The sequence below is a fragment of the Haliaeetus albicilla genome, chromosome 9 (genome assembly GCF_947461875.1).
Source record: "Haliaeetus albicilla chromosome 9, bHalAlb1.1, whole genome shotgun sequence".
NCBI lineage: Eukaryota > Metazoa > Chordata > Aves > Accipitriformes > Accipitridae > Haliaeetus > Haliaeetus albicilla.
In genome coordinates, this window is record NC_091491.1 from 7,143,905 (window position 1) to 7,166,324 (window position 22,420).

The 22,420-nt window shown below is 55.9% G+C and overlaps 4 protein-coding genes across 4 annotated transcripts; 2 read left to right on the forward strand and 2 right to left on the reverse strand.

Moving 5' to 3' along the window:
• The first annotated feature begins 8,569 nt into the window (after positions 1-8,569).
• On the forward strand, positions 8,570-13,099 carry LOC138686769 (C-C motif chemokine 3-like). Its single transcript, XM_069791348.1, has 3 exons — positions 8,570-12,215; positions 12,539-12,647; positions 12,815-13,099. Exons 1-3 carry the CDS (start codon positions 12,143-12,145, stop codon positions 12,906-12,908), a joined length of 276 nt encoding a protein of 91 aa, XP_069647449.1. The 5' UTR covers positions 8,570-12,142; the 3' UTR covers positions 12,909-13,099.
• An 827-nt stretch (positions 13,100-13,926) lies between these two features.
• On the forward strand, positions 13,927-16,943 carry LOC138686937 (PHD finger protein 7-like). The gene is given in 11 exon segments (XM_069793027.1): positions 13,927-13,938; positions 13,986-14,302; positions 14,351-14,646; positions 14,821-14,912; positions 15,000-15,101; positions 15,409-15,533; positions 15,610-15,772; positions 15,893-15,999; positions 16,128-16,241; positions 16,485-16,603; positions 16,754-16,943. Coding segments are annotated over 11 exon segments (1,620 nt in total). The 3' UTR covers positions 16,927-16,943.
• Positions 16,944-17,936: 993 nt separating this feature from the next.
• LOC138686672 (C-C motif chemokine 3-like) lies at positions 17,937-19,380 on the reverse strand. Its single transcript, XM_069790743.1, has 3 exons — positions 18,819-19,380; positions 18,387-18,495; positions 17,937-18,207 (listed from the first exon to the last, which is right to left on the reverse strand). The coding sequence occupies exons 1-3, from the start codon at positions 18,889-18,891 to the stop codon at positions 18,114-18,116; spliced, it is 276 nt and encodes a 91-aa protein (XP_069646844.1). The 5' UTR covers positions 18,892-19,380; the 3' UTR covers positions 17,937-18,113.
• Positions 19,381-20,277: 897 nt separating this feature from the next.
• On the reverse strand, positions 20,278-22,387 carry LOC138686771 (regakine-1-like). Its single transcript, XM_069791350.1, has 3 exons — positions 21,506-22,387; positions 20,925-21,042; positions 20,278-20,527 (listed from the first exon to the last, which is right to left on the reverse strand). The coding sequence occupies exons 1-3, from the start codon at positions 21,576-21,578 to the stop codon at positions 20,428-20,430; spliced, it is 291 nt and encodes a 96-aa protein (XP_069647451.1). The 5' UTR covers positions 21,579-22,387; the 3' UTR covers positions 20,278-20,427.
• Between the last annotated feature and the right edge of the window lie 33 nt (positions 22,388-22,420).

A 22,420-nucleotide genomic window follows, 5' to 3' on the forward strand; every position in this document is an offset into this window, starting at 1 on the left:
AGTAAATCTTCAGTCTGAGGACTTCTGGGGAGGCAGACAATATGCAGCTGTAGCTAACGTAGTAGCACAGTTGAGTGTGTGACGTAATGTAAAAAGGAATATTAATGTTGTTAAGTATCTTGTTCTAAAAGCTAAGATTAAAAAAACCCCACATTCAATAAAAAGCTTCAATTTCCACTTGCTAATAACAACTGAACTGAATGTTGTGTCAATATTACAACAATGTTAACAAGGCAAGTTCTAAGAACAAACACACAAATCTCCTCTGTACATATCTGCAACAGACTGAGAGCACAGTGAGGGTAGCATCTGTAGCCAGCTCTGTTCTCAGACTTTTGCCACTCATGACAGTTAGGTGGCAAGATGCACATAATGGTGATCTGCAGTGGTGTCCTGTTGTCCGTTTTCTCAGCCTTGCAAGTAGTTCCTGCCTTCAGTTGGCAGTGGGGGTGGGGTGCGTCAGTTCTCTTCACAGCTCTGTCTGATATGAGATGTTTGCAGACTATTGGCTATTACGTGCATAGTGTCTGCTCTGCCTGGGAAGAGCCTTGTGTCTGAGATGGAGAAGCTGTCAGAGATGTCAGACTGAAGAGGCAGATGCTGTCAAGGTCCCATTGTTGGGTAGGTGGCATTGGCCAGAACTTGGACAGTGGTGAGATAGGAAATGGTCCTAGAGGAAAACAGTACAAAACAATCCTGAACATGGCATTCTTGGATCTGGGGTTGGGGAGGAGTGCTGGGATTTCCCTGGTTCTTCTTTTCCTGTTTCCTAATTTTTTTTTAATTTTATTTTGTGTCTTGCCACAGATAGTTAAGCTTGTACCCTCGTTCTGCCACATATGCTGGGGCTTCCTTTTGCTGTCATAACTGAGCTGCATCATGATATAGGGCATAGAGGAAGAGAACTGCTCCACATGCATGGCTGATTTATTTCTTTGGACTTGGTCCTGGATATCACAATGAAGAAAAAGATAGGGTTGCACTGCTGCCAGCTTAAAAATGAAGCCTATGTGCACAAGCTGTTCTCAGCCTGCTGGCTCGCAGGTGCTCTTGCTGTGTGTTGCTTATGTGCAGCACTATGTCCCTGCATACTTGTATGGGTGTTTGCAGGGTTAGACTATGGGGCAATAGGAGCTGGGATCTATTGGAGAAATGCTTGCACAACCACGGATGGAGTCAGATGTACTGGGCTGTTGCTGGGAGGGCACTGCAAAGAGAAGTGCCACCCGGGCATTAGTTTGCTTAAAACCTAAATAAAGATTTGCAGCAATTAAACTTTGTATGTTGGTGGTTCTGATGTTCATACTCCCTTGCAGAATTGACCACTTCTTAAAACAGGCAGCTACAGCTATGTTGAGGAGCCTGTGAGATTGTTTCAGCTGAAGAAAGTGTGAGAAGCATGAGCCCTGGTGTTTCCCAAAGCAGGGAAGAGAACACAGGTATCTTGTTCTAATCGGTAATTGCAAGATTTGTTACCCAAAGAGCGAGGTATTTATCTGATGATGCTGTCACAATCTTTGAACAGTCGTGGCCCAACACAACTGATGATGGTGAAGACCTGCAAGCAGCAGTCAGCAGATGGTGCTGCAATGCCGCTCTGCCGCACAGCTTAGACCTGCTCTACAACAGCTTGGAAAGACCTGGCTCGGAAACCCTGCATTGCTCCTTGGGAATCTCTGCCAATTTGTATGTTCCCACACTAGCCTCAGCTTGCTTGTATTCTCTTCCTGGAGTTTAACCTGACATAATTTTTGATGGGGATTCAAAATGTGCAAGTACTGTGCTCTGAGAAGTGATTATTGCACAAACAGCTCAGTCCCATGGGTATGAGCTAGCTCCACATATTACAAAAAAACCCCTATAATAGTTCTGACACATCATTGTCATCATCAGGCTGTGAAAATGGCCTTCTGAGTGGATTTCATCCATGACTGCCAGAAGCATGTGGGACCCCATGGGTCTGGTGCTATGTGATATTTTCATTAATGCTATCTGAAACAAGCATAGGCCTGTTAAATTTGCAGAGCGTGGAAGAATTGTGGTGTGCAGTCTAAAGAGGGTGGGAGAGGCCTGAGAACAGTCTGCAAGGGTCACTGCAAGGAGGAAAGAACAAATTAATCCTTTGTTTTCATGCTGGGTAAGACACAATGTTCTGGTCTCAGACAACAGCAAAAAATGGAAAAAAAAAATACTGCAGTGGTGAGGAAATGCTGATAGATCACCTGGAGAGCGAGGAAGTCTGTTCCTGGAGTGACACTGACTGTTGATCTTCTGTGTAGAAGTTGATGACCGTCCCCAGCCCTATTTTCTGTGTTGCTCTGAAAAACCACTTGCTCTAACCCCAAGGGGCTCTCCCTGCCCTCAAAACCTTAGATGGGAAACTGCATGTTCTTGCTCAGCAGGGTGCTCCTGATCTGAGCTGTGGGAGTGAGCAAATGCTGTTTAGCCCTTAGAGACAGCATGTCCTCTCCAGCGACCTGTCTCTTAAAGACCAGCTAGTTCATATTCACCTAGCCTGGATCCAGAGTTAACCTTGCCCTGGAAGGTGGGCATCACAGTGCATGTGGCTGACCCCTGAGTCATCTGATCTTGACTTTTTCCTCCCTGCACTGCTGCTGTTAAGGAGTCCAGTCACCAGTAGCATGATGAGTTCACATCCTGCCTTCATGGACTGCTCTTGCAGAATTACGCACAAGCAAGCGTCTTCCTTTTCCTTGCAAACAGGCAGTCATCCCTGCATCTCGCTGCTTCACCACCTAGCTTCTCTCTGGTCTCGTGCGCTCTGAGCCAGCAAGGTCTATTGTTGTCTCTTGTGCCCAAGATATTTGTTCTCTGTTGCTGGAGGAGGCTGCCAACTTCTTGTGTCCTACCCAGAGCATCCCTGGCACTTGTGCTCAAACCTCAGGAGTGTGTGTGGGGGGCACGAGGCTAGCACCCTTAATTTGCCACTGGCACGTGTGCTCCCACCCTGCTGCTCTTGGTGATGGGGAGTTGGTGGGGACAGAGTCCTGGTGTGGGGACAGCTGTGGTGAGTCCTTGGTAGCAAAAATCACAGGTCAAACTGTTTTCACATAGCTCTATGGGCAAAAGACAGGCCCAGATGCAAGACTCAGCTATGTGTTGTTATTTCTGGTTCTTTGCACCCTTTGGACTCCTCTCCATCTTTCTGCCAGGCATTTTCAGGGATAGCAGGGTCTGCTTTTTGGAGGGGCTCTGGGCACACAGGGGAGCCCACCTCTGGGACTGCATCGAGGCATTTAGTCTGGGGTAGAAAGTAGTTTTCACACCACAGAGCACTTTGAATCAGGAGCCATACCTCTCCTGGGAGAAGAAGGCTTTGTCTTGCTGAATTACACCCAGCAGGGTTAGGGCATGGAGTCTGCAGGAAGGAGCCATCTGTTAAAAGGATGGTAAAGGGCTAATGCTTGCCATTACTCCAGGCTTGGTCCTAAAAGCAAAGGCAAGATGTGACAGCTCGTTACCTGCTGGGCCATAAACCTCTGTGCTCTCACTGGAGAATTTACAGAAGGAAAAATCAGTCCCCTTCAGCTGAAAAGTGGAAGAAACCGTCCAAAGAGACAGCTTTGTGGCTGGGCCATGAGAGTGGGGGGATGCTGTGGGTGCTGAGGTTTACAGACTGGGGGGGATAGAAGTAAGAGAACCGGAGGGACCGTTAAATAATCCTGCATACAGCGTGATCCAGTCCTCCATCCTGTGGTTGAAAGGAGCAAGGGGAAAAGGATACAGGCTGACCCCAGAAATAGTCTGGTGCTGGTAAATTCAAAAGGGAGATTCCAGAGAAAGAGGAAGTCAATAGAAAAAGCCTGAAAATTTAAAATAGCGTTATAAAAATCTTTCGACTCAGCAGATAGGCAGCACAGGAAGCTCTGAGGGACTCATCAGACCCAAGTATACAGAGAAACCGAAAAGAGATAAACAGAAACCCCTGATGATCCCAAAGGAGATTTGATGTGCTTAGGTGCTGAGGTGAAGGTGACCGTGTTCCTGGGGATGTGGCAGCAAGGACAGCGATCTGGGATGGGTAAACACAGGGAATATGAAGGGTAAAAGGTTGCCACTGCAAAACTAAATTCTCTCCTGGGGAGCAGAAGCAGCAAGTAGTCAGCTTAGGAGATGGAGCTGCCTGCACTACGAGAGACTCTGCCTCAGCCCTGCACCTTCAGGGCAGAGAGAGGAAAAATTTGTAAGTGCTATTATTCAGTGATTCCAGACTGAACGGTTGAGCTGAGCAGGCCAGAGTGAAGCAGTTAATCACATACCAAAATCCCCACAACCACTGAAACCACCTCCAGTTGTGGAGGGGAACACGTGAATCTAGTGTTTGTCCTGGGAATAAGAGAGCAGGCAGCTGCCATCCGCCCAGGCTGACGGCGTTTGTACAGCCTTGTAGAGCATTTGATTCCAAAACAACGTTGCAGTTAGTGACGCCTTTTAAAACAGGACTCTAAAACACCTCTATGAATATCAGGCCCTTGTAAAGACAAACCAGTTCAAATTCAGAAGGAAGATCACACCTCTGATCTGGCTGGCTTCTCGAGCGTGCTGGTTGCACAGTGGGACTGATACCCATTTGAGTGGTGGTTGGTTTTTATCTGCCCTGCTTGGGTCAGAAACCTGCATGAGAGACTTACTACTTTCATGTGGAAATCTAATTTCCCATTTATTTGTATTCCCATCCAGTTTCTAGCCATATGTCCTTATACCCACAGCGTCCACCACACCTCTTTTCCACCCCTGGTGTCAACTCTGATGCATTCACACAGATCAGTCCCTCAGTTTCCTAACCCCTCAACCCAAGCTCATTGCATTTGACTCTTCTCGTGTCGTGTAACACCAGGGTCTTGTCACAGTCTTGTGATCTGTATCACGAGTCTTTCCCTGCCCCAGACATTTCCAGCCGACAGCCTCCCAAACTGGAACGGCTGCTACTGTTATCCCTTGTCCCCAGCAGCATGATCGTACGGTCTGCACTGCTGAATCAAATCCTTTCTCCATTACTCCAGTCTTCAAGGTCATTATAATCTTTCTGTGTGATACCCTGGCCTCTTCTAGATTGATGATAGCATCTCGTTTTGCCTCATCAGCAAATTTCCTTTGCATTCTCCTGCTTTTTGTGCCAAGATCATTAATGCAAATGTTAAGCTGAATAATTTTTGAGGCAGAAACTCAAGGAACTGTACTGGTAAACCCCCTTCAGTCTAACACATCCCCTTTCAGCTGAAGCAATTACCATGCCCCTTTCAGGCGGCTCTTTACCCACTTTACATTTCGTATGCCAGTCACATCTTCTCAGGCTTAGCTAATAATTTACTATGTGGCACCATTTCAAATGTCTTACTGAAGCCCAGATGAGCGAGATCTACTGCATTTCCTTCGTCGCAAATATCTGTGAACTTATAAAAGGAAGCTATTAGGTTAGTGTTGGTGTGCGTCAGGACCCATACTGTGTGATGTACTGCGAATATGTTGTATCTTGTGCGATGCCTGACGATCTGGAGAGGGGAGTTCAGTGGGAGGCATATGTCTGCAAAATACAAGATTATTTACATTAATCAGGGTTGGAGAAGACTGGCGTTTAACAGAGTCAGTTGATGGAGCAACATGCTAGCAGATGACATTCACTCAGGAGGCATTTGAAATACTAATTTCTGTTTCTAAGGTCAAATGAACTACAGCTACTTGGGGAAGAAAAAGGCCTGTGGTAATGTTTTTGAGTTTATAGCCAGATTTTAAAGATATTTGCGTCCTGAGTATTTGGCCCATGTGACTTAGAAGTCTCTGTTCCATTCCTCTTCAACGATATTCAGGTCCCCTAAATGCCATCTTCTTTTAGAAAATGAGACTTAACATCTCCTTATTTTCTAGAGTTGATCTTTAGTGCTGCAAGTCCGAGGATTAAGCAGAATATTGGAGTGCGTGAAGGATGGGACAGAAACTAATTCTCCAAACGCCATAATGTTGTTGTAGAAATCAGCAGGATGATCTCTGAATGCCACATTCAGCTCTGATCTTTTTGACTCAGAGATGGATAGAGCTGACACAGAAGACTTTGAGCTAGGTGATGAAAGCGTTTAGTGACTTGGAGATGAAAGATTGAAAAGAGTGGGGCAAATAGATGAAGAGAGCTTAAAAATAAACATTCAATATTGATTACTTACCCTTTCATGCAGAAGAAGAAAGGGACATCTACGTGGTTAAAACCATTTAAAGAGAGAAACCGTGCACTAGAGGGAAATATCTTGACACAAGGCATAATTAACACGTGAAAATCTCTGCCAGAAGGCCTCACTCATCAAGGGCAAAAAGTGGAGAAGAAAGACAAACAATTGCTATGAGATAACCCCAGCTATGTGAGTTTAGATAATTTTTTATTTTTAGCCTGTTTTAATGGAAATGGGTCTTATGCAATCTGCCGTCTGGGTGCAGGAGGTAACAATAGTTGGTGTCTGCAAACTCAAAACTGAAATCACTTCTTGCAGTCAGACAACTTCTTTTTAAAGTCCCAGTGATGGACTCACGTGGTCAGGCACAGATCTCTACAGAGGCAGTAGCCGAGAGCCACTGGCTCTGCTAAATTGCACAGAAGAGCTGTAGGTCAGTACATCTGGGAGACCAGAGTCCATATGCCTTTACAAAACCAAAACCAGCCCTGGTGAGAATTAGTCCCAGGTTTTTCCTCCACTTGAGCGCAAGGATAAGGACAGGGCTGCAGGTGCAAGTCGGGAGGTACAGGAGATAAATAGCAGGATGGGGGCCTGGGGTGGGAGGTAGGCACAGGGTGGGGGGGAGAGACAGAGAAAAAGAAGGCAAGAAGGCTGTGGGTGCTGTTTGGGGGAGTTAGGGCAGAGCGAAGCCAAGTTCACGGTGTGGCAAGATGGTCCAGTGGGCTGGTGAGCTTTGAACCTGGGTGGTTTCACTGTGCCTTGTGCTCTGAATCTTGCTAATAGAGGGATGTATTTACATTTAGGTGAAGCAGGGGCCTTCTTTCTCATGTAAACGGTTGCTCTGCCCATGCAGCATTTCTCTTCCCTGGTTTTCTTTAAAGAAATCTATCTCCTTGCCTTAAGGAGCAAGGCGTGCTTGAGGCTGGGGACTTGGACTCAACATGGGGAGTCTGGGAGAGGTGAGAGAAGCTGGGGCTGCAGCCGTCTCTGGGTGAAATCTATCCCCGGGGTGGTCTCTAAGCTCTCAGACATAGAGCTGAGGATAACCAGCTCCGGGTGTCTCTGTGGTTTGGTAGAGCTGTGCTGGGTGGCTGGAAGGTGTCAGGCACATGTCCTTTTGTTGGACCTTACTAATCCCCTTGTGTTTTTCTGTAATGTGTGCGTGCACATGGGTGTGCTGCAACCTCCTGCCTGGGAGGAGATTATTTTTGCTCTTACCACTCTCTTTCCTTTCAGTCTAGTGTAGAAGTCGCTCAAGCTGTGGGGAGGTCTGTCTTTGATCCAGGACCATAGAAAAATCCCTGTCCTGGGTTGTGTGTCTTTGTGCAGGGCATAACACAGGATTCTCTGAGGGGGAAAGGACATTCAGGAATTTGTATTAAAGAGTTCAGTGGGGACTGGTTTAGGAATTCCGCTTTGGATGCTGAGTTACTCTCATAAAACAGTATATGCAAGGGTCAGTGACAGCTTGCTGCAGGGTGAGAGTGATGGGTGATCTGTGTTTTCCTTGTAACCTCTACCCATGGGACCCCTTTGCATAATTTTTATCAATGATGAGTGACACTTCCCAGACGGATGTTGCGTAATGCCGTGTGGTTTCCTCTACACTTGCATGGGATTGTGGTGTTGGCAGTTTCTTTCATGTCTTTCTGCCTGTGGTTTCGTTCTTATGCTGGTGCATGGTGAAGGCAGAAGGGCTGCCGCGATCCCTTTAGTGCTCCGACACGCCGGGCCCCGTGTGTCTGGCAGCCTCTCCTGAAAAAGCTGCAGAGAGCATCCCTCTGCCCTGACTCCAGGTCAGAAATACAGCCTGCTTCTGGCAGCTAGCAGGGATTTGTCCTCAGGGTAAATCTGCAGAGTTTGGGAGGCTTTCCTGAAGTCAGTTGCAGACTGAGGCAGCTGTGTCTCAGCTTTCCTTAAGAGCTGGTCGGGGACCAGAAAGTGATGCTGTCCTCTTACAATGACTGAGATCATCCCTCGTCTTCTAGTCTAAATGAATCCCGTGGCATTGGCTGGCTGCCCTGTCTGGACACAAGACTTTCTTACTGCTCTTTTCTTGCTCTTCTCCTGTCACTTATTTCTTGAAATGCACGGCCCTAAGGGGCAAGTTTCTCACCAGCAGCAGTCACCCCAGTACTGAGCAAATCTGGCGGCTTGCTCTGAGCCCACTCTGTCCCTGCTGTTTCTGGCTGCCGTCTCAGTGCAGTTCTTCACCTGTCACCGTGCCTCGACTTGTCCCCCTCTGCCTTGCCAGCTGCCTGCCGTCAGGTCAGTAATGACGGACCCTCTGCTCTTTTAACTGTGCTCGCAGCCCCTGGGGGCAATGAGTTTTTTTAGACTTTAATTCCCTCGTTTTCTTAAGGAGACACATGCAAGGCAGTGCCAAAAGCATCTGATAATGCAAGACTAGTGTCATGTTTGCTCATGACTGGCTTTCTGGTACCTCTTCTACCCCATGTGAGTTTGTCTTGCTAATCACCTGTGATTTAGAGATGGCCACAGCCTGGCTGGGGAGGAAGTTAGGGGAATCTCTGAGGCCTTTTTGTTTGACTACACCTGCCTTATCTACCTCTTCCTTATTTGTTCTCTTTTGCCTTTTTTCACCTGCGTGCACTAAATTTTGATTGTGTTGAGTACTTGACCATAACCTCTTGTTTTCTTTATGCAAAGACAAGCCAAAAAGAGGTGGTATCTTTGGCTACTTGCTCCCCTTCCTAACTAATGGGCCTTTACTTTCTTTTGTTTTTCAAATTTGTATTTGGAAAGCTGGGTTTTCTTGTCTCCTGTGTTTCCTCCTTTCCTGTGCCTTGAATTTCTCTTGTGTTTCTCTGCTGGATTAGAAAGTCATCTGCTTACAGAGGTCTGCCATGGCAGGAGAAGTAAAACCATAAGTAATTTCTTCACTCTCTCTTTATATCAGTTCCTTATATTTAATTCCTTAAATGCACTTAAACACAAACTATCTGCTTTTGCTGAGCTGCAATTTTGTGCAATTTGTTGTAATATCCTCGATTCCAGTTAGAAGGGAAAGTATTTCATCAGCATCCAGTAAGAAGTCCCATCCGGCTCTCATCTAAATGGAGAACTGAAAGCTTGGCCAACCACTTCTGCAGCAAAGAGGAAATATTTTTTGCCATTTCCAACAGAAATAATCTTTGCAATTGTGAGATTTTCTGTGGTTCCTACTGGATGACAAACTTTCCTGTGGTAACTGCTAAAGCCAATAGCCACAGATCATCATGCTTCTACTTGTCATTGCGATGATCTCAGTTTCTAATACTTGCTGGGTGTGGGATATTCCTTACCACCACCCTGGCATTTCTCATTTCCCATTGCTATGCTCTTACCTATCCCACTCCTCTTCTCTCTGCTTGGGCAGGCCAAGGGGTTCCCACCGAGCCAGCGTTGCTCACTGCCATTGCTCATCCCCAGCTGTGGGCCCCGTGACTTGGTTCTTCTGCCCAAGCCAAGCTCAATCCTGACTTGGGGCTGCTCTTCCCAGAATTATCTCCCCCTGAGGTTCGGGTAGCTCAGCATCTTGTTCCGACAGTTGACCGAGAGGAGCAGTTGCTGGTTGCCTTCATTATAACAGCCTGTCGCACGCTGATGTCCTCCCCTGGACTTCTCCTTGTTAAAGAAGGCAAAGCTGGCTCTGGTGAGGGCAGGAGAAATGCCAGAATGGGATAGTTGGAGGGCAGAGGTCTGGGGCAGGTCTTTGTGGGAGATATGGGGGTTTACAGGCAGAGAGGTTTGTAAAAACACAAAAGGCTTCTGCTGGCTGACCCCTGAACTTGAAATTCCGCTGCACACAGAAGATGCTTTGAGGTTAAGAGAAACCTCTTAGTGACTCTGCAATGGAATTCACAGAAAAACTCACACAGATCTTCAGTCCTCTGAGGAATTGAGTCTTTTCCTTCTGCTTTTGTGTATCCAGTGACATTTGACAAGCAGGAGCATTTATAGCAGGTACTACCACTCCTCCAAGCCCTTCTCAAATGCCCCAGATGAAGACCCTGGTCACCATTAATTACAAAGGATTTATTCATCCATAGCCCCAGGCACAGAGCAGCTTAAACAGAAATAGCTGAAACATCAGCAGTTGGAGAAGGAACCTGGGGAAGTCCCTTCTGTTCATATCACCGTGCTGAGGCCAGATCAGCGCTGCCTAGCTCCTCCTGAAGGTCTCCAGTGAGATGATTTTCAGCGGTTCTCACCTCTGACCCATCTTTTCTAAAAGAAACAATCATGACCTTTTCTCCTAATCCTACACCTCCTCTCAAGGGCTAGCTCGGAGGGATGCATCCTTCAGACAGGGACCTGTTGGCAGGGGAAAGTTTTCCAGGCAAAAGGCCATTGCAGCCACCGTGAGGTTTATCCCTGCTTCGGAATGGGGAGAATCGCCCCTGCCATGCAGTGAGGATGGGGAGATGGGCACAGCCATTACTCAGCATCTTGATGAGTTAGACTTTTTGCTTTGAATCAAGGTGGAAGGAATTAGTCATGCCCCAGCAAGGGTCAGGAGGCAGGCAGTGGGAGGCCAGGGGTTTGTGTGGTAGCTGGGCAACAAAACTTTTGTGGCACCATGGGGCAGCATCAGGGCAAGGCTGGGGAAAAAAAAAAAGAAAAAAGAGGAAGTAGGAACTTTGGCAGCTCTTTCCTTCTGGGTGTGCACTGGCGGGGGTGTTCTGGAATCACCCTCTGGGATTGGCAATGTTGCCCCTTTTCATTCATGCTATGAGCTCCTTGAGGTTCCATCTGCAAGGCTGCAATGAGCTGATCTCAGTGGGCACCAGCAGAATCCACTCCTCCCTCCAGCTCCTACTCTTAGTGCCCTATCTCCTGAAATGGATGTATTTGCTTTTTGGGGGCTAAGGCAGTAGAGAGCGCTTAAATTGGATGAAATTATCCTACTTGGGAAGAAGTGGGCAAGCGGTAAATGTAACATCTTGACTGTCAAGAGGCTGCAGACTGCAGCCAAAACTAAAATTCCTGGAGAGGTGTAAATCGTCTGTTCACCCTGGGGACTGGGAGGGTGGCAGGTTAGGCTGCAGCCTGAGCCTACTGCTCCAGCCCTGGAGCAGAGCAACAGAGTCCAGTCCCTACAAGCCATCCAATCCTCCATGTCTCTGCAATATTTCCAGTATGAGAATAGTGCTTTTGACTGTATTACCAGCAAAAAGGGAAAAATGTGAGACCCCCAGTGACTTCTAGCTCAACACCACCTCATTCCTGCACGATCTTTCCTTTCTGACATGTCCAACCAAGAATCAGTGCTATCAGTGGAGATGAATGTATGTGCAATGCATCGTTATGGAGCTAACTCCGTATGCCTGCTGTGACCGGTGGAGCAGGGTGAGAAGTGGTATTTGTGGCAGAACTGGGGATAAGTTGGGATTTGACCCGTGGCAGTGGTTTTCTGGGGGTGTCCGTGCCATGGCATCTGAGCTGGGCCAGGCCGTCCGTCTGCAGCCCCTCGACACGGCGATGCTCCGGGGCTGTCGGAAGGCAAATCCGCACCTGGAGCTTGCCGGTGGTGCTTCACGGCCGCCTGCTTGGCATTGCCATCGGGGCTCTGGCCACGAAGCTTCGCGCCCCGGCCTGGCTCGAGGCCGGTGGGGTGCTTGCAGCAGCGGCAGGGTCGGTGTCGTGGGGGCTCGGGCTCCGGCCGGTCCCCGCCGGGCACCCAGATGGAATCTGAAAGTTGCAGCCCCACGGCCGGCACTTCCCCTTCTGCGGTTTCCCTGCCTTCTCCGGCTCAGCAAAGCTGGACGATCCTGACATAATTTCCCCGTTATGATGCGCTCATTTTTGTTCCCTTGAAACCCTGCGCCCGCCCAGCGGCCGGGGATAAAAGGCGGGCAGCGCCGCAGGGGCTGAGCATCGTGCAGAGGAGAGCCCAGCAGCCCCCCAGCTCCAGCTCCAGCCCCGCTCGCGACTCCCTCGGCCCCCGCAGCACCATGAAGGTCCCCGCAGCCGCCCTGGTCGCTCTCCTCCTCGTGGCCGCCTGCTCCCCGTCCGAGGCCCATCTCGGTGAGTCCGGCATCGCCGCGTCCTGCCCGGGGCGGGGTGCGCCGTCGCTCCGCGGGAGCTGCCGGAGAGCCCCGTCCCCGCCAGCGGGGAGCCTCGCGGCTCTGGGAGGGCTGCGAGCGGGAGACCACCGCCAACGCGGGGGCTGCGGCTGGGGCTGGGGCTGGGGCTGTCCCGGGGGGCCGCGGCCAAGGAACGTGACGCACGGGGGGCCGGGGGAGATGGCGCGTCCTTGGGGAAGGAGCCCCGAGCGCCGGTGGGGCCGGAGCCCGTGCTGTGGCTCGGGGTCTCACCGGGGCGGTCTGTCCGTCTCTCTGCCCTCGCAGACGGCGTCCCCACCACCTGCTGCTTCACCTACCAGCAACGCCCCGTCCCGCGCGGCCTCATCGCCTCCGTCTACGTCACCAGCAGCCGCTGCGCCCAGCCGGGAGTGATGTGAGTGCCCACCGCCGCCCTGAGGGGCTCGGGCTGCGACGGCCGGGGCAGCGCCCCGAGGGTGGCCGGGAGGGGGACGGGGACGGGGCGCTGCCAGCGGGACCCAGCGCAGGCACCCCACGGCCCCGGCCGAGCGCCCCGACCGACGCGGGTTTTTCTCCCGGCAGCCTGGTCACCAAGAAGAAGAAGGAGCTGTGCGCGGACCCCCAGGCGCCCTGGGTACAGGCGCACCTGAAGCACTTCCAGACCCTGAAGAACTGACACTTCCATGCTGCCACCCGCCATGCCCCTGCTGCTGCCCCCGGCGGGCTGGGCTTCAGCCCCAGGCACGCGGGAGCGTACTTGAATGATGCCGCCTTCAGCGGGAAAGTTTATTTTATTTAACTTATTTAAGTTAAAATAAATATATTTTGCTAAGACAAGAAAAAATATGAAAATAAACTTTTATTATGATCTGTGTGTTTGTTGCACATGGGCTCAGAGGGCAGTTGGCTGTCGGGGTGTCCTTTGAGGATCCCGGCCTCTTTTTTCCTCAGCCCAAGTGCTGGGAGCTGGGGCACTGTGCGAGGGTCCCTGTGCTGGGGGGCTGGGTGATGGGGTGAGGACAGGGGTGATCACGTCAGGGACCGGGGGCGATGCCGCCTACCTGGATGCAGCAGCGGTGGAACCAGGCGCTGGCGCAGGTGGGACAGACCAGGGTGTCGTAGCAGGGCCGCCGTGCCACCACCTCCTGGCAGACGAGGCAGGGCGTCTGGTCCTGCCGCACCGCCCGCACCCGCTGCACCGGCCGGTGCTTCCAGCAGAAGGACCTGGGGGACGCAGGTGGCGGTTCAGCCCCAGCCCCACTCTGCCCCGTCCCCGTCCCCGTGGGGCGGCTACACTCACCTGAACTCCCCGAAGAACTGGGAGACGCAGCCCCGCTCGCTGCCGCAGGGGAAGTGGAAGCTCCGGGGGCAGCGCCGGCGCTGGCAGGTGACCGAGGCACCCCGCAGCCGGCAGATGCAGCACCTCTGGGGACGGCACGGAGGGGGACGGTGTCAGCGCCACGTGCCCCCGGCGAGCCCGGGTTGCCCGAGCCCGGCACAGCCCTGCCACGTTTCGGTGGGCCACCTGGCCGGTGACACGGGGCCACTCATAAAGCCGCCTACCTTCTCCAGCTCCCCACTTGCCACAGAAATGGGCCTTTTTAGATCAAGGAGGGTCTGGGGGGTTGCTCGCGGATGGCTGCCAGAGCATCACCCCTGGGGGCTGCTGACCTGTGCGGCGCCGGACACGGGGCATGGGGACCGCGGTGGGCACACGTGCCCCCGGCCTCACCTTCTGTGCCACCCGCTCCAGCTCCTGCCAGATGTCGGGGAGGAGGAAGCCGTAGAAGCCCTCTTCATCGGCCCCTCGCTGGATCAGCCCGCTGGCGTGGTACTGCAAGAAGGGGAGAGAGGGCACGTGCCGGGGGCCGTCGGCGGTGCGGGGCTGGGGATCGGGGGGTGTCGAGCGCCGGGGACTCACCAGGCAGTTCTCGTGGACGCAGAGCCCGTCCTGACAGCACAGCTGCCCGACCACCTCGGGGTCACAGTGTGCCCGCCGGCACAGCCCGCACGCTGCCGGGACACAGCCGCACCGTTACCCCCAGCACCAGTGCCAGGGTGCCGGCGGGGGTAACGCCAGAAGGGGGATGGGGGAGAGGATAGAACACACAGCACCAGTGCTGTGTCACAAAGCACCCAGGCTGGATAAACACCCTCGGCAACCTCCCCCATCTCAGTGGCACGTTTGGCACAGACGCTGGAGGATCAGGATGGTGTTCGACCTCACCAGCGACCCCACGCCCAGCCATCTCCTTCACTGCAGCCACTCACAGTGATGGAGGTGAGGTCCCAGTGCCGCAACACGGTGCAGCCCCCCCCTGCCCAGTGTCCCGCAGAGCTGCAGGAGGAGCAGGCAGGACCCTCCTGTGCACCTCCCCTGCCTGTGAAGAAGCATCAGGTCCCCAAGGAAGAAGGTGAGTGCAGAACATCACCCCAGTGGAGATTTTGGCCGGTGTCCGGCCATCCAAGCAGTGGCCCCCACACTGTGGGAAGGTGGTCCGGCCTCTCCCCCATCCCCCTTCTGGCGTTACCCCCGCCGGCACCCTGGCACTGGTGCTGGGGGTAACGGTGCGGCTGTGTCCCGGCAGCGTGCGGGCTGTGCCGGCGGGCACACTGTGACCCCGAGGTGGTCGGGCAGCTGTGCTGTCAGGACGGGCTCTGCGTCCACGAGAACTGCCTGGTGAGTCCCCGGCGCTCGACACCCCCCGATCCCCAGCCCCGCACCGCCGACGGCCCCCGGCACGTGCCCTCTCTCCCCTTCTTGCAGTACCACGCCAGCGGGCTGATCCAGCGAGGGGCCGATGAAGAGGGCTTCTACGGCTTCCTCCTCCCCGACATCTGGCAGGAGCTGGAGCGGGTGGCACAGAAGGTGAGGCCGGGGGCACGTGTGCCCACCGCGGTCCCCATGCCCCGTGTCCGGCGCCGCACAGGTCAGCAGCCCCCAGGGGTGATGCTCTGGCAGCCATCCGCGAGCAACCCCCCAGACCCTCCTTGATCTAAAAAGGCCCATTTCTGTGGCAAGTGGGGAGCTGGAGAAGGTAGGCGGCTTTATGAGTGGCCCCGTGTCACCGGCCAGGTGGCCCACCGAAACGTGGCAGGGCTGTGCCGGGCTCGGGCAACCCGGGCTCGCCGGGGGCACGTGGCGCTGACACCGTCCCCCTCCGTGCCGTCCCCAGAGGTGCTGCATCTGCCGGCTGCGGGGTGCCTCGGTCACCTGCCAGCGCCGGCGCTGCCCCCGGAGCTTCCACTTCCCCTGCGGCAGCGAGCGGGGCTGCGTCTCCCAGTTCTTCGGGGAGTTCAGGTGAGTGTAGCCGCCCCACGGGGACGGGGACGGGGCAGAGTGGGGCTGGGGCTGAACCGCCACCTGCGTCCCCCAGGTCCTTCTGCTGGAAGCACCGGCCGGTGCAGCGGGTGCGGGCGGTGCGGCAGGACCAGACGCCCTGCCTCGTCTGCCAGGAGGTGGTGGCACGGCGGCCCTGCTACGACACCCTGGTCTGTCCCACCTGCGCCAGCGCCTGGTTCCACCGCTGCTGCATCCAGGTAGGCGGCATCGCCCCCGGTCCCTGACGTGATCACCCCTGTCCTCACCCCGTCACCCAGCTCCGGGGGGTGGCGAGCGGGACCCCCCCGCCACGGATGCTGAGGCCACCTCTGCCCCAGGGCCAGGCGCTGCGCTCTGGCCTCCACCATTTCCGCTGCCCGCTCTGCCAGGACGTGGACGCCTTCCAGGAGGAGATGTTTCGCCTGGGCATCAAAATCCCCGACAGGTCGGTGCCCTCCCCGCTGCCTCCCTCTCCCTCCACGATGCTCTGGCCGGTCCCCTCCTGCCTTCCCGGGTTCCAGTGTGGGGTGTTCCCCCCCAGCCCTGGGGCTGAGCGCTCCCTGGCTCCCACAGGGATGCTGCCTGGGAGGAGGACGGGGCCTTCGCCGACCATCACGTGCGGCACAGCTCCTGTGATGCCAGCCAGTGCCTGTGCCCAGTGGGACGGGAGGAGGCGGAGGAGAAGGGGTGAGTGCTGGTGGTCCCGGTCCCCACAGCCCCAGTGAGGAGCCAATTCCTTCATCTCCTCCTTTGGGCAGGGATGGAGGTTCCCTGGGATGCTGAGCTGGGCATGGCGCAGGGTGCGTGCCAGCAGCTCAACCTCAGCTGCTGGGGAGGGGACCAGAGTGGAGGTGGATTCAGCACAGTGCCGGGGCTGGAACCCCACAGCTCAGGGGCCTTTGGTGACAGTGGGTCCCGTTGCCCCCCCAGGCCCTGGAGACTATTGCTCTGCACCTCCTGTGGCTCCCGTGGGACCCACCAGCTCTGCTCCGCCGTGGGGGAAGACGCTGACTCCTGGGAGTGTGGTGACTGCAGCAACGCTGGCACCGGTGAGGGGTGCAGCCGGGGGGACAGGGTCCCCAGGGCCACGTGGCCACCACAGCCAGCTGGGATCTGGGGACAGGCGCAGGGCTGTGACCCAAGAAGGGAAGGAGTGTGGCGTGGGCTTGTTGTGCTCATCATCTCCCTGCCCCTTGCAGTGCTCCCCATTGCAGCCGTCGCAGACTCCAGCCCCCCGGCTCCGGGACCCTTGCACAGTGCCCCGGCTCCTGGCACTTTGGCTGAGGTAAAAGAGGCCGGGATCCTTGAAGAACACCCCGACAGCCAACTGCCCTCTGAGCCCATGTCCAACGAACGTGCCGATCTTCCATAATAAAAGGTTTTTTCATATTTTCCCTAGTGTCATGGTTTCAGCCCAGCCGGTAACAAAGCACCACGAAGCTGCTCTCTCACTCCTCCTCCCTGGCCCCGGTGGGATGAGGAGAAAGTATAAAGAAAAGCTCGTGGGTCAAGACAAGGATAGGGAGGGATCACTCACCAGTTATGGTCATGGGCAAAAGACAGGCTCATCTTGGGGAAGAAACAAAATCAATGTAATTTACTACAAATCAAATCAAAACAAGGATACTGAGAAGTAAAGCCATACCTGAGAACACCTTTCCCCCACCCCTCCCTCCTTCCTAGCTCAAGTCCATTCCCGAATTCTCTACATCACCCCCTCCAGCGGCGCAGGGGGACAGGGAATGGGGGTTGGGGTCAGTTCATCACATGTTGTCTCTGCCACTCCTTCCTCCTCAGGGGGAGGACTCCTCACTCGTCCCCTGATCCAGCGTGGGGTCCCTCCCATGGGATACAGTCCTCCACAAACTTCTCCAATGTGAGTCCTTCCCACAGGCTGCAGTCCTTCATGAACTGCTCCAGCGTGGGTCCTTTCCCCGGGTTGCAGTCCTTCAGGCACAGACTGCTCCAGCACGGGCTTTCCCATGGAGTCCCGGCCGTCTTGGGTGGCATCCCCCTGCTCCGGCGTGGGCTCCTCTCTCCCCGGGCTGCAGGTGGGCATCTGCTCCCCTGCTCACCTCCATGGGCTGGGGGGGGACAGCCTGCCATCTCACCGGGGCTGCGGGAGCATCCCCTCCTCCGGCGCATCTCCTTCCCCTCCTTCCTCGCTGACCTCGGTATCTGCACAGGGGTTTCTCTCACATACCGTTCCCCTCTCTGCTGCAGGTTCCCCTTCTTAAATCTATTACTCCAGAGGTGCTACCGCCGTCACTGATGGGCTCGGCCATGACCAGCGGCGGGTCCGACTTGGAGCTGGGGAAGCTCCTAGCAGCTTCTCACAGGAGCCACCCCTGCAGCCCCTCGCCACTACCAAAACCCCACCACACAAACCCAGAACACCTTGTCTTAGCAAAATATATTTATTTTAACTTAAATAAGTTAAATAAAATAAACTTTCCCGCTGAAGGCGGCATCATTCAAGTACGCTCCCGCGTGCCTGGGGCTGAAGCCCAGCCCGCCGGGGGCAGCAGCAGGGGCATGGCGGGTGGCAGCATGGAAGTGTCAGTTCTTCAGGGTCTGGAAGTGCTTCAGGTGCGCCTGTACCCAGGGCGCCTGGGGGTCCGCGCACAGCTCCTTCTTCTTCTTGGTGACCAGGCTGCCGGGAGAAAAACCCGCGTCGGTCGGGGCGCTCGGCCGGGGCCGTGGGGTGCCTGCGCTGGGTCCCGCTGGCAGCGCCCCGGCCGCGTCCCCGTCCCTGTCCCCCTCCCGGCCACCCTCGGGGCGCTGCCCCGGCCGTCGCAGCCCGAGCCCCTCAGGGCGGCGGTGGGCACTCACATCACTCCCGGCTGGGCGCAGCGGCTGCTGGTGACGTAGACGGAGGCGATGAGGCCGCGCGGGACGGGGCGTTGCTGGTAGGTGAAGCAGCAGGTGGTGGGGACGCCGTCTGCGAGGGCAGAGAGACGGACAGACCGCCCCGGTGAGACCCCGAGCCACAGCACGGGCTCCGGCCCCACCGGCGCTCGGGGCTCCTTCCCCAAGGACGCGCCATCTCCCCCGGCCCCCCGTGCGTCACGTTCCTTGGCCGCGGCCCCCCGGGACAGCCCCAGCCCCAGCCCCAGCCGCAGCCCCCGCGTTGGCGGTGGTCTCCCGCTCGCAGCCCTCCCAGAGCCGCGAGGCTCCCCGCTGGCGGGGACGGGGCTCTCCGGCAGCTCCCGCGGAGCGACGGCGCACCCCGCCCCGGGCAGGACGCGGCGATGCCGGACTCACCGAGATGGGCCTCGGACGGGGAGCAGGCGGCCACGAGGAGGAGAGCGACCAGGGCGGCTGCGGGGACCTTCATGGTGCTGCGGGGGCCGAGGGAGTCGCGAGCGGGGCTGGAGCTGGAGCTGGGGGGCTGCTGGGCTCTCCTCTGCACGATGCTCAGCCCCTGCGGCGCTGCCCGCCTTTTATCCCCGGCCGCTGGGCGGGCGCAGGGTTTCAAGGGAACAAAAATGAGCGCATCATAACGGGGAAATTATGTCAGGATCGTCCAGCTTTGCTGAGCCGGAGAAGGCAGGGAAACCGCAGAAGGGGAAGTGCCGGCCGTGGGGCTGCAACTTTCAGATTCCATCTGGGTGCCCGGCGGGGACCGGCCGGAGCCCGAGCCCCCACGACACCGACCCTGCCGCTGCTGCAAGCACCCCACCGGCCTCGAGCCAGGCCGGGGCGCGAAGCTTCGTGGCCAGAGCCCCGATGGCAATGCCAAGCAGGCGGCCGTGAAGCACCACCGGCAAGCTCCAGGCGGGGATTTGCCTTCCGACAGCCCCGGAGCATCGCCGTGTCGGGGGGCTGCGGAGCTGCTCTGCGGATGGATGGCCCGGCCCAGCTCAGATGCCATGGCACGGACACCCCCAGAAAACCACTGCCACGGGTCAAATCCCAACTTATCCCCAGTTTTGCCACAAATACCACGTCTCACCCTGCTCCACCGGTCACAGCAGGCATACGGAGTTAGCTCCGACACTCTGTGGCCAAAGTCCTGATGGAAACCAGGCAGATGAAGTCTGCTCCAGCCTCCTTGTGCCCCCCTGGAAACCTGCCCAAAAGCAGCTGCGTTTTCAAATTCTTGTTTTTAAGGGAATTATTGACATGACTGACAGGCCTGTTTTGGCCCACTTTCCTCCGTTTGCCAACCCCTTTGCTGCCACAGTGGGTGGACAGGCTCTTGAGGCTGCCCGAGGATTTTGCCCGTGAGACGAGGTAATTCCCAGGGAACTGGAGCCCTCCCGGCATGAGCAGGGCCACCCCCATGGGTGTCCATCTCCGGTGTCTGGCCGGGGCTGAAGGACAGTGCTAAACCTCCAGGCACATCTCCTTCTGCAGCCACCCCTGTTTAACCCCTTGATCCATCTGGGAAAAAACAAAACTAACCCCCAACCCCCCCTAAAATCCCCCAAACCCAACCTTTCTCCCATTGCCAGCCTGCTCCTGCCTTTATCCCTGCCTCGATCTGCATCCCACCGGGCGGGCAGCTGTCTAGGGCACCCTTAAAATCCATGCCTGGGCAGGGGCTGCCTCATCTCGGTGGGGAGCTGAGGGGTTCAGCCTCAGCCCTTTGGGTTTCCCTGCCCTTCCAGGGGCTTCCAGGACTATTCCTGGGTCCCCACGGGGATGCTGAGCCCTGATGTGACCCCTCTTTTCTCCCGCGGGATTTATATCGTCTCACTCCAGCTGTAGGTCAGCATGAGATATTTTATAAAACCCATCGAGGGATGTACAGTAGTGTGAAGTGGGCAATGGCGAGGGAGGGAATGGAGCCAGCTCCATAGCTTAACGAGACAAGAACGTACAGATAATTGAGGGATGCAAATAAATAGAGCTTATATGGAAGGCAGCTTCACGTGGAGGTGCTGGTCAACTCCTTCTTCTGCTGGTACTGCTGGAACCAGCTCTCCTCCGGGTCCACGCAGATCTTCCTCCCATTCCGCAGCTCCACACTGGTGGGGAGAGAGGGGCTGTGTTAGCTGGGGGGTGCGGGATCCAGCCATGCCCTGGGAATCCCCTGCCAGCCTGGGGATGCCTGCAGCATCCTGCCCCCTGCATCCTCCCAAAGTGCTGATTTTTAGCAATCTCTGAAACCTTGGCTTCCTTCCCATTTTTCTGGCTGGCAGCTGAAATGGGGGATTTTGGGGCTATTTGGGATAAAGTGTCAAGGAGAGTGGGGGGTGCATCTGCAAAGAGCCAGGGCAGGGCACCCCCACCCATGGCACCTTTTGGGGGTGGCTCATTTTGGAGGATCCCCAAAGGCAGAACAACTGGCAGGGAAGGTGGGTGGGCGAGGGTGAGGAGCGGGGTGCCGGGGAGGAAGGCTGGATGGGGGCCAGGTGTACTCACCGCATGGCCTTGCGGGAGCAGTGGGGAGGCGTCATCTGGTAGCTCTTGATGATGAAGGCAGGGATTTTCTTCTGGAAGAACATCTTCTGGTAGCAGCACATGCTGTAGGAACTGCGGACTGAGAGGAGGCAAGAGGGCTCGGTGCTTTCCTATGCCTGGCACGAGGGGTGTGAGTGCTGCCCCGAGGGGTGTGGGTGCTCCCGTGGGGACTCTCCTGCTCCCCCCCCACCACGAGGGGCCCCCTCGTGCATTCCCGGCAGTGTTGCTTTGCTCCAGGGTAGGAGCCCCCCATTTCCCTGCCCGTGGGGGGTTATTACTGAGCTCACCAGCCGGGGTACCGAGGCTGAAGCCATCCCCAAGCCTATTTTTGCTCCTTTGGAACAGGACTGGGACAGCCCTGTGCTCGAGCAGCTGGTGATGCCCCTCAGCCCCCCGGTGATGCCCCTCAGCTCCCCAAACCCACAGCAGAAACGGGAGTTGAAGCTCTTGACCCCCTCCCCGACCCCCTAAAACCCCATCAGCAGAGGAGCCGGGGCCGGCGCTGGGGCAGCGATGGGGAAAGGCTCAGCATCAGTACTTACAGGAGACACCCTGGCTTCCAGTCCAGATTGCCGCCAGCAGCAGGGTGAGCAGGGCCAAGGAGAAGACCTTCATGTCCAACCCGGGTCTTGGTCAGTGCCAACAGCCAGCAGCTCTTACTGACTCCAGGCCACCGAGAGCTACCTGACTCTCCTGCCTGCACCTCGGCGTGATATACCCCCTGGCCAGGCTTTCCATGACAGCTTGGGACTCTCCCCGGGGAAAGAACCACCCAGAGATATTAATAAAGGGCAAGTGGTGAATGGAAATTCCTTCTCCTGGTCCCTCCAGCCCCTGCGGTACCTGAGGGCTGCTGGAAAGTGTGGCTAGCAGCCGACAGCTCTGCGCCACTGGTGATGCACTGGGGCCGGCAGTCTATTTTGGGTTTGGTTGTTGCCGCCAGCAAACCACACAGGATGATGCTCACACTTGCCAAAGCCCGGGGCGAGTTTATTTTCAAAAACCACCCATTGTCAGCTGCGATGCCTCTCTTGCAATTTTGCACAGGGGTGAGTGGCTCGGGGATGGTCGGGCTCGCCCCAGCCCACCCTGAGACCCATCACTGGCTGCCCATCGCGGTGGCTGTGCCCATGACGGTGCCGGTCACCATGGCAGTGCCCATCACATCTCCTCCTCACATCCACAGAGTGTGGGCTGTCGGTGGGGCCTGACCAGGGACCCCCAAGGGACAGCTCTGTCTGAATTTGGGCCAGGGGTCTCCACTTGTTAGGATGGCTGACGAGGAGCGTGGGAAGCCCCCTCCTCATGGGCTGTGCCTGTCTTTTGCCCCTCTCACAGGTGGCTTTCCCCAAAGCCTGCATGGACATGGTTTGGCTCCATGCACCCCCTTGCACCCCCTCGGAACCCCTCGGACCCCCTCGCAGAGACATGGTTGGGGCTTTGGCTCTTCCCGGCTC

Excerpts from the sequence above, each read along its gene's own strand:
- LOC138686769 (XM_069791348.1), top strand. The coding sequence starts at position 12,143 with ATGAAGGTCCCCGCAGCCGCCCTGGTCGCTCTCCTCCTCGTGGCCGCC. Across the intron at positions 12,216-12,538 it reads CCCGTCCGAGGCCCATCTCG|ACGGCGTCCCCACCACCTGC; the intron begins GTGAGTCCGGCA and ends CTGCCCTCGCAG. Across the intron at positions 12,648-12,814 it reads TGCGCCCAGCCGGGAGTGAT|CCTGGTCACCAAGAAGAAGA; the intron begins GTGAGTGCCCAC and ends TTCTCCCGGCAG.
- LOC138686672 (XM_069790743.1), bottom strand. The coding sequence starts at position 18,891 with ATGAAGGTCCCCGCAGCCGCCCTGGTCGCTCTCCTCCTCGTGGCCGCC. Across the intron at positions 18,496-18,818 it reads CCCGTCCGAGGCCCATCTCG|ACGGCGTCCCCACCACCTGC; the intron begins GTGAGTCCGGCA and ends CTGCCCTCGCAG. Across the intron at positions 18,208-18,386 it reads TGCGCCCAGCCGGGAGTGAT|CCTGGTCACCAAGAAGAAGA; the intron begins GTGAGTGCCCAC and ends TTCTCCCGGCAG.
- LOC138686771 (XM_069791350.1), bottom strand. The coding sequence starts at position 21,578 with ATGAAGGTCTTCTCCTTGGCCCTGCTCACCCTGCTGCTGGCGGCAATC. Across the intron at positions 21,043-21,505 it reads TGGAAGCCAGGGTGTCTCCT|TCCGCAGTTCCTACAGCATG; the intron begins GTAAGTACTGAT and ends GCCTCCTCTCAG. Across the intron at positions 20,528-20,924 it reads TGCTCCCGCAAGGCCATGCG|TGTGGAGCTGCGGAATGGGA; the intron begins GTGAGTACACCT and ends TCTCCCCACCAG.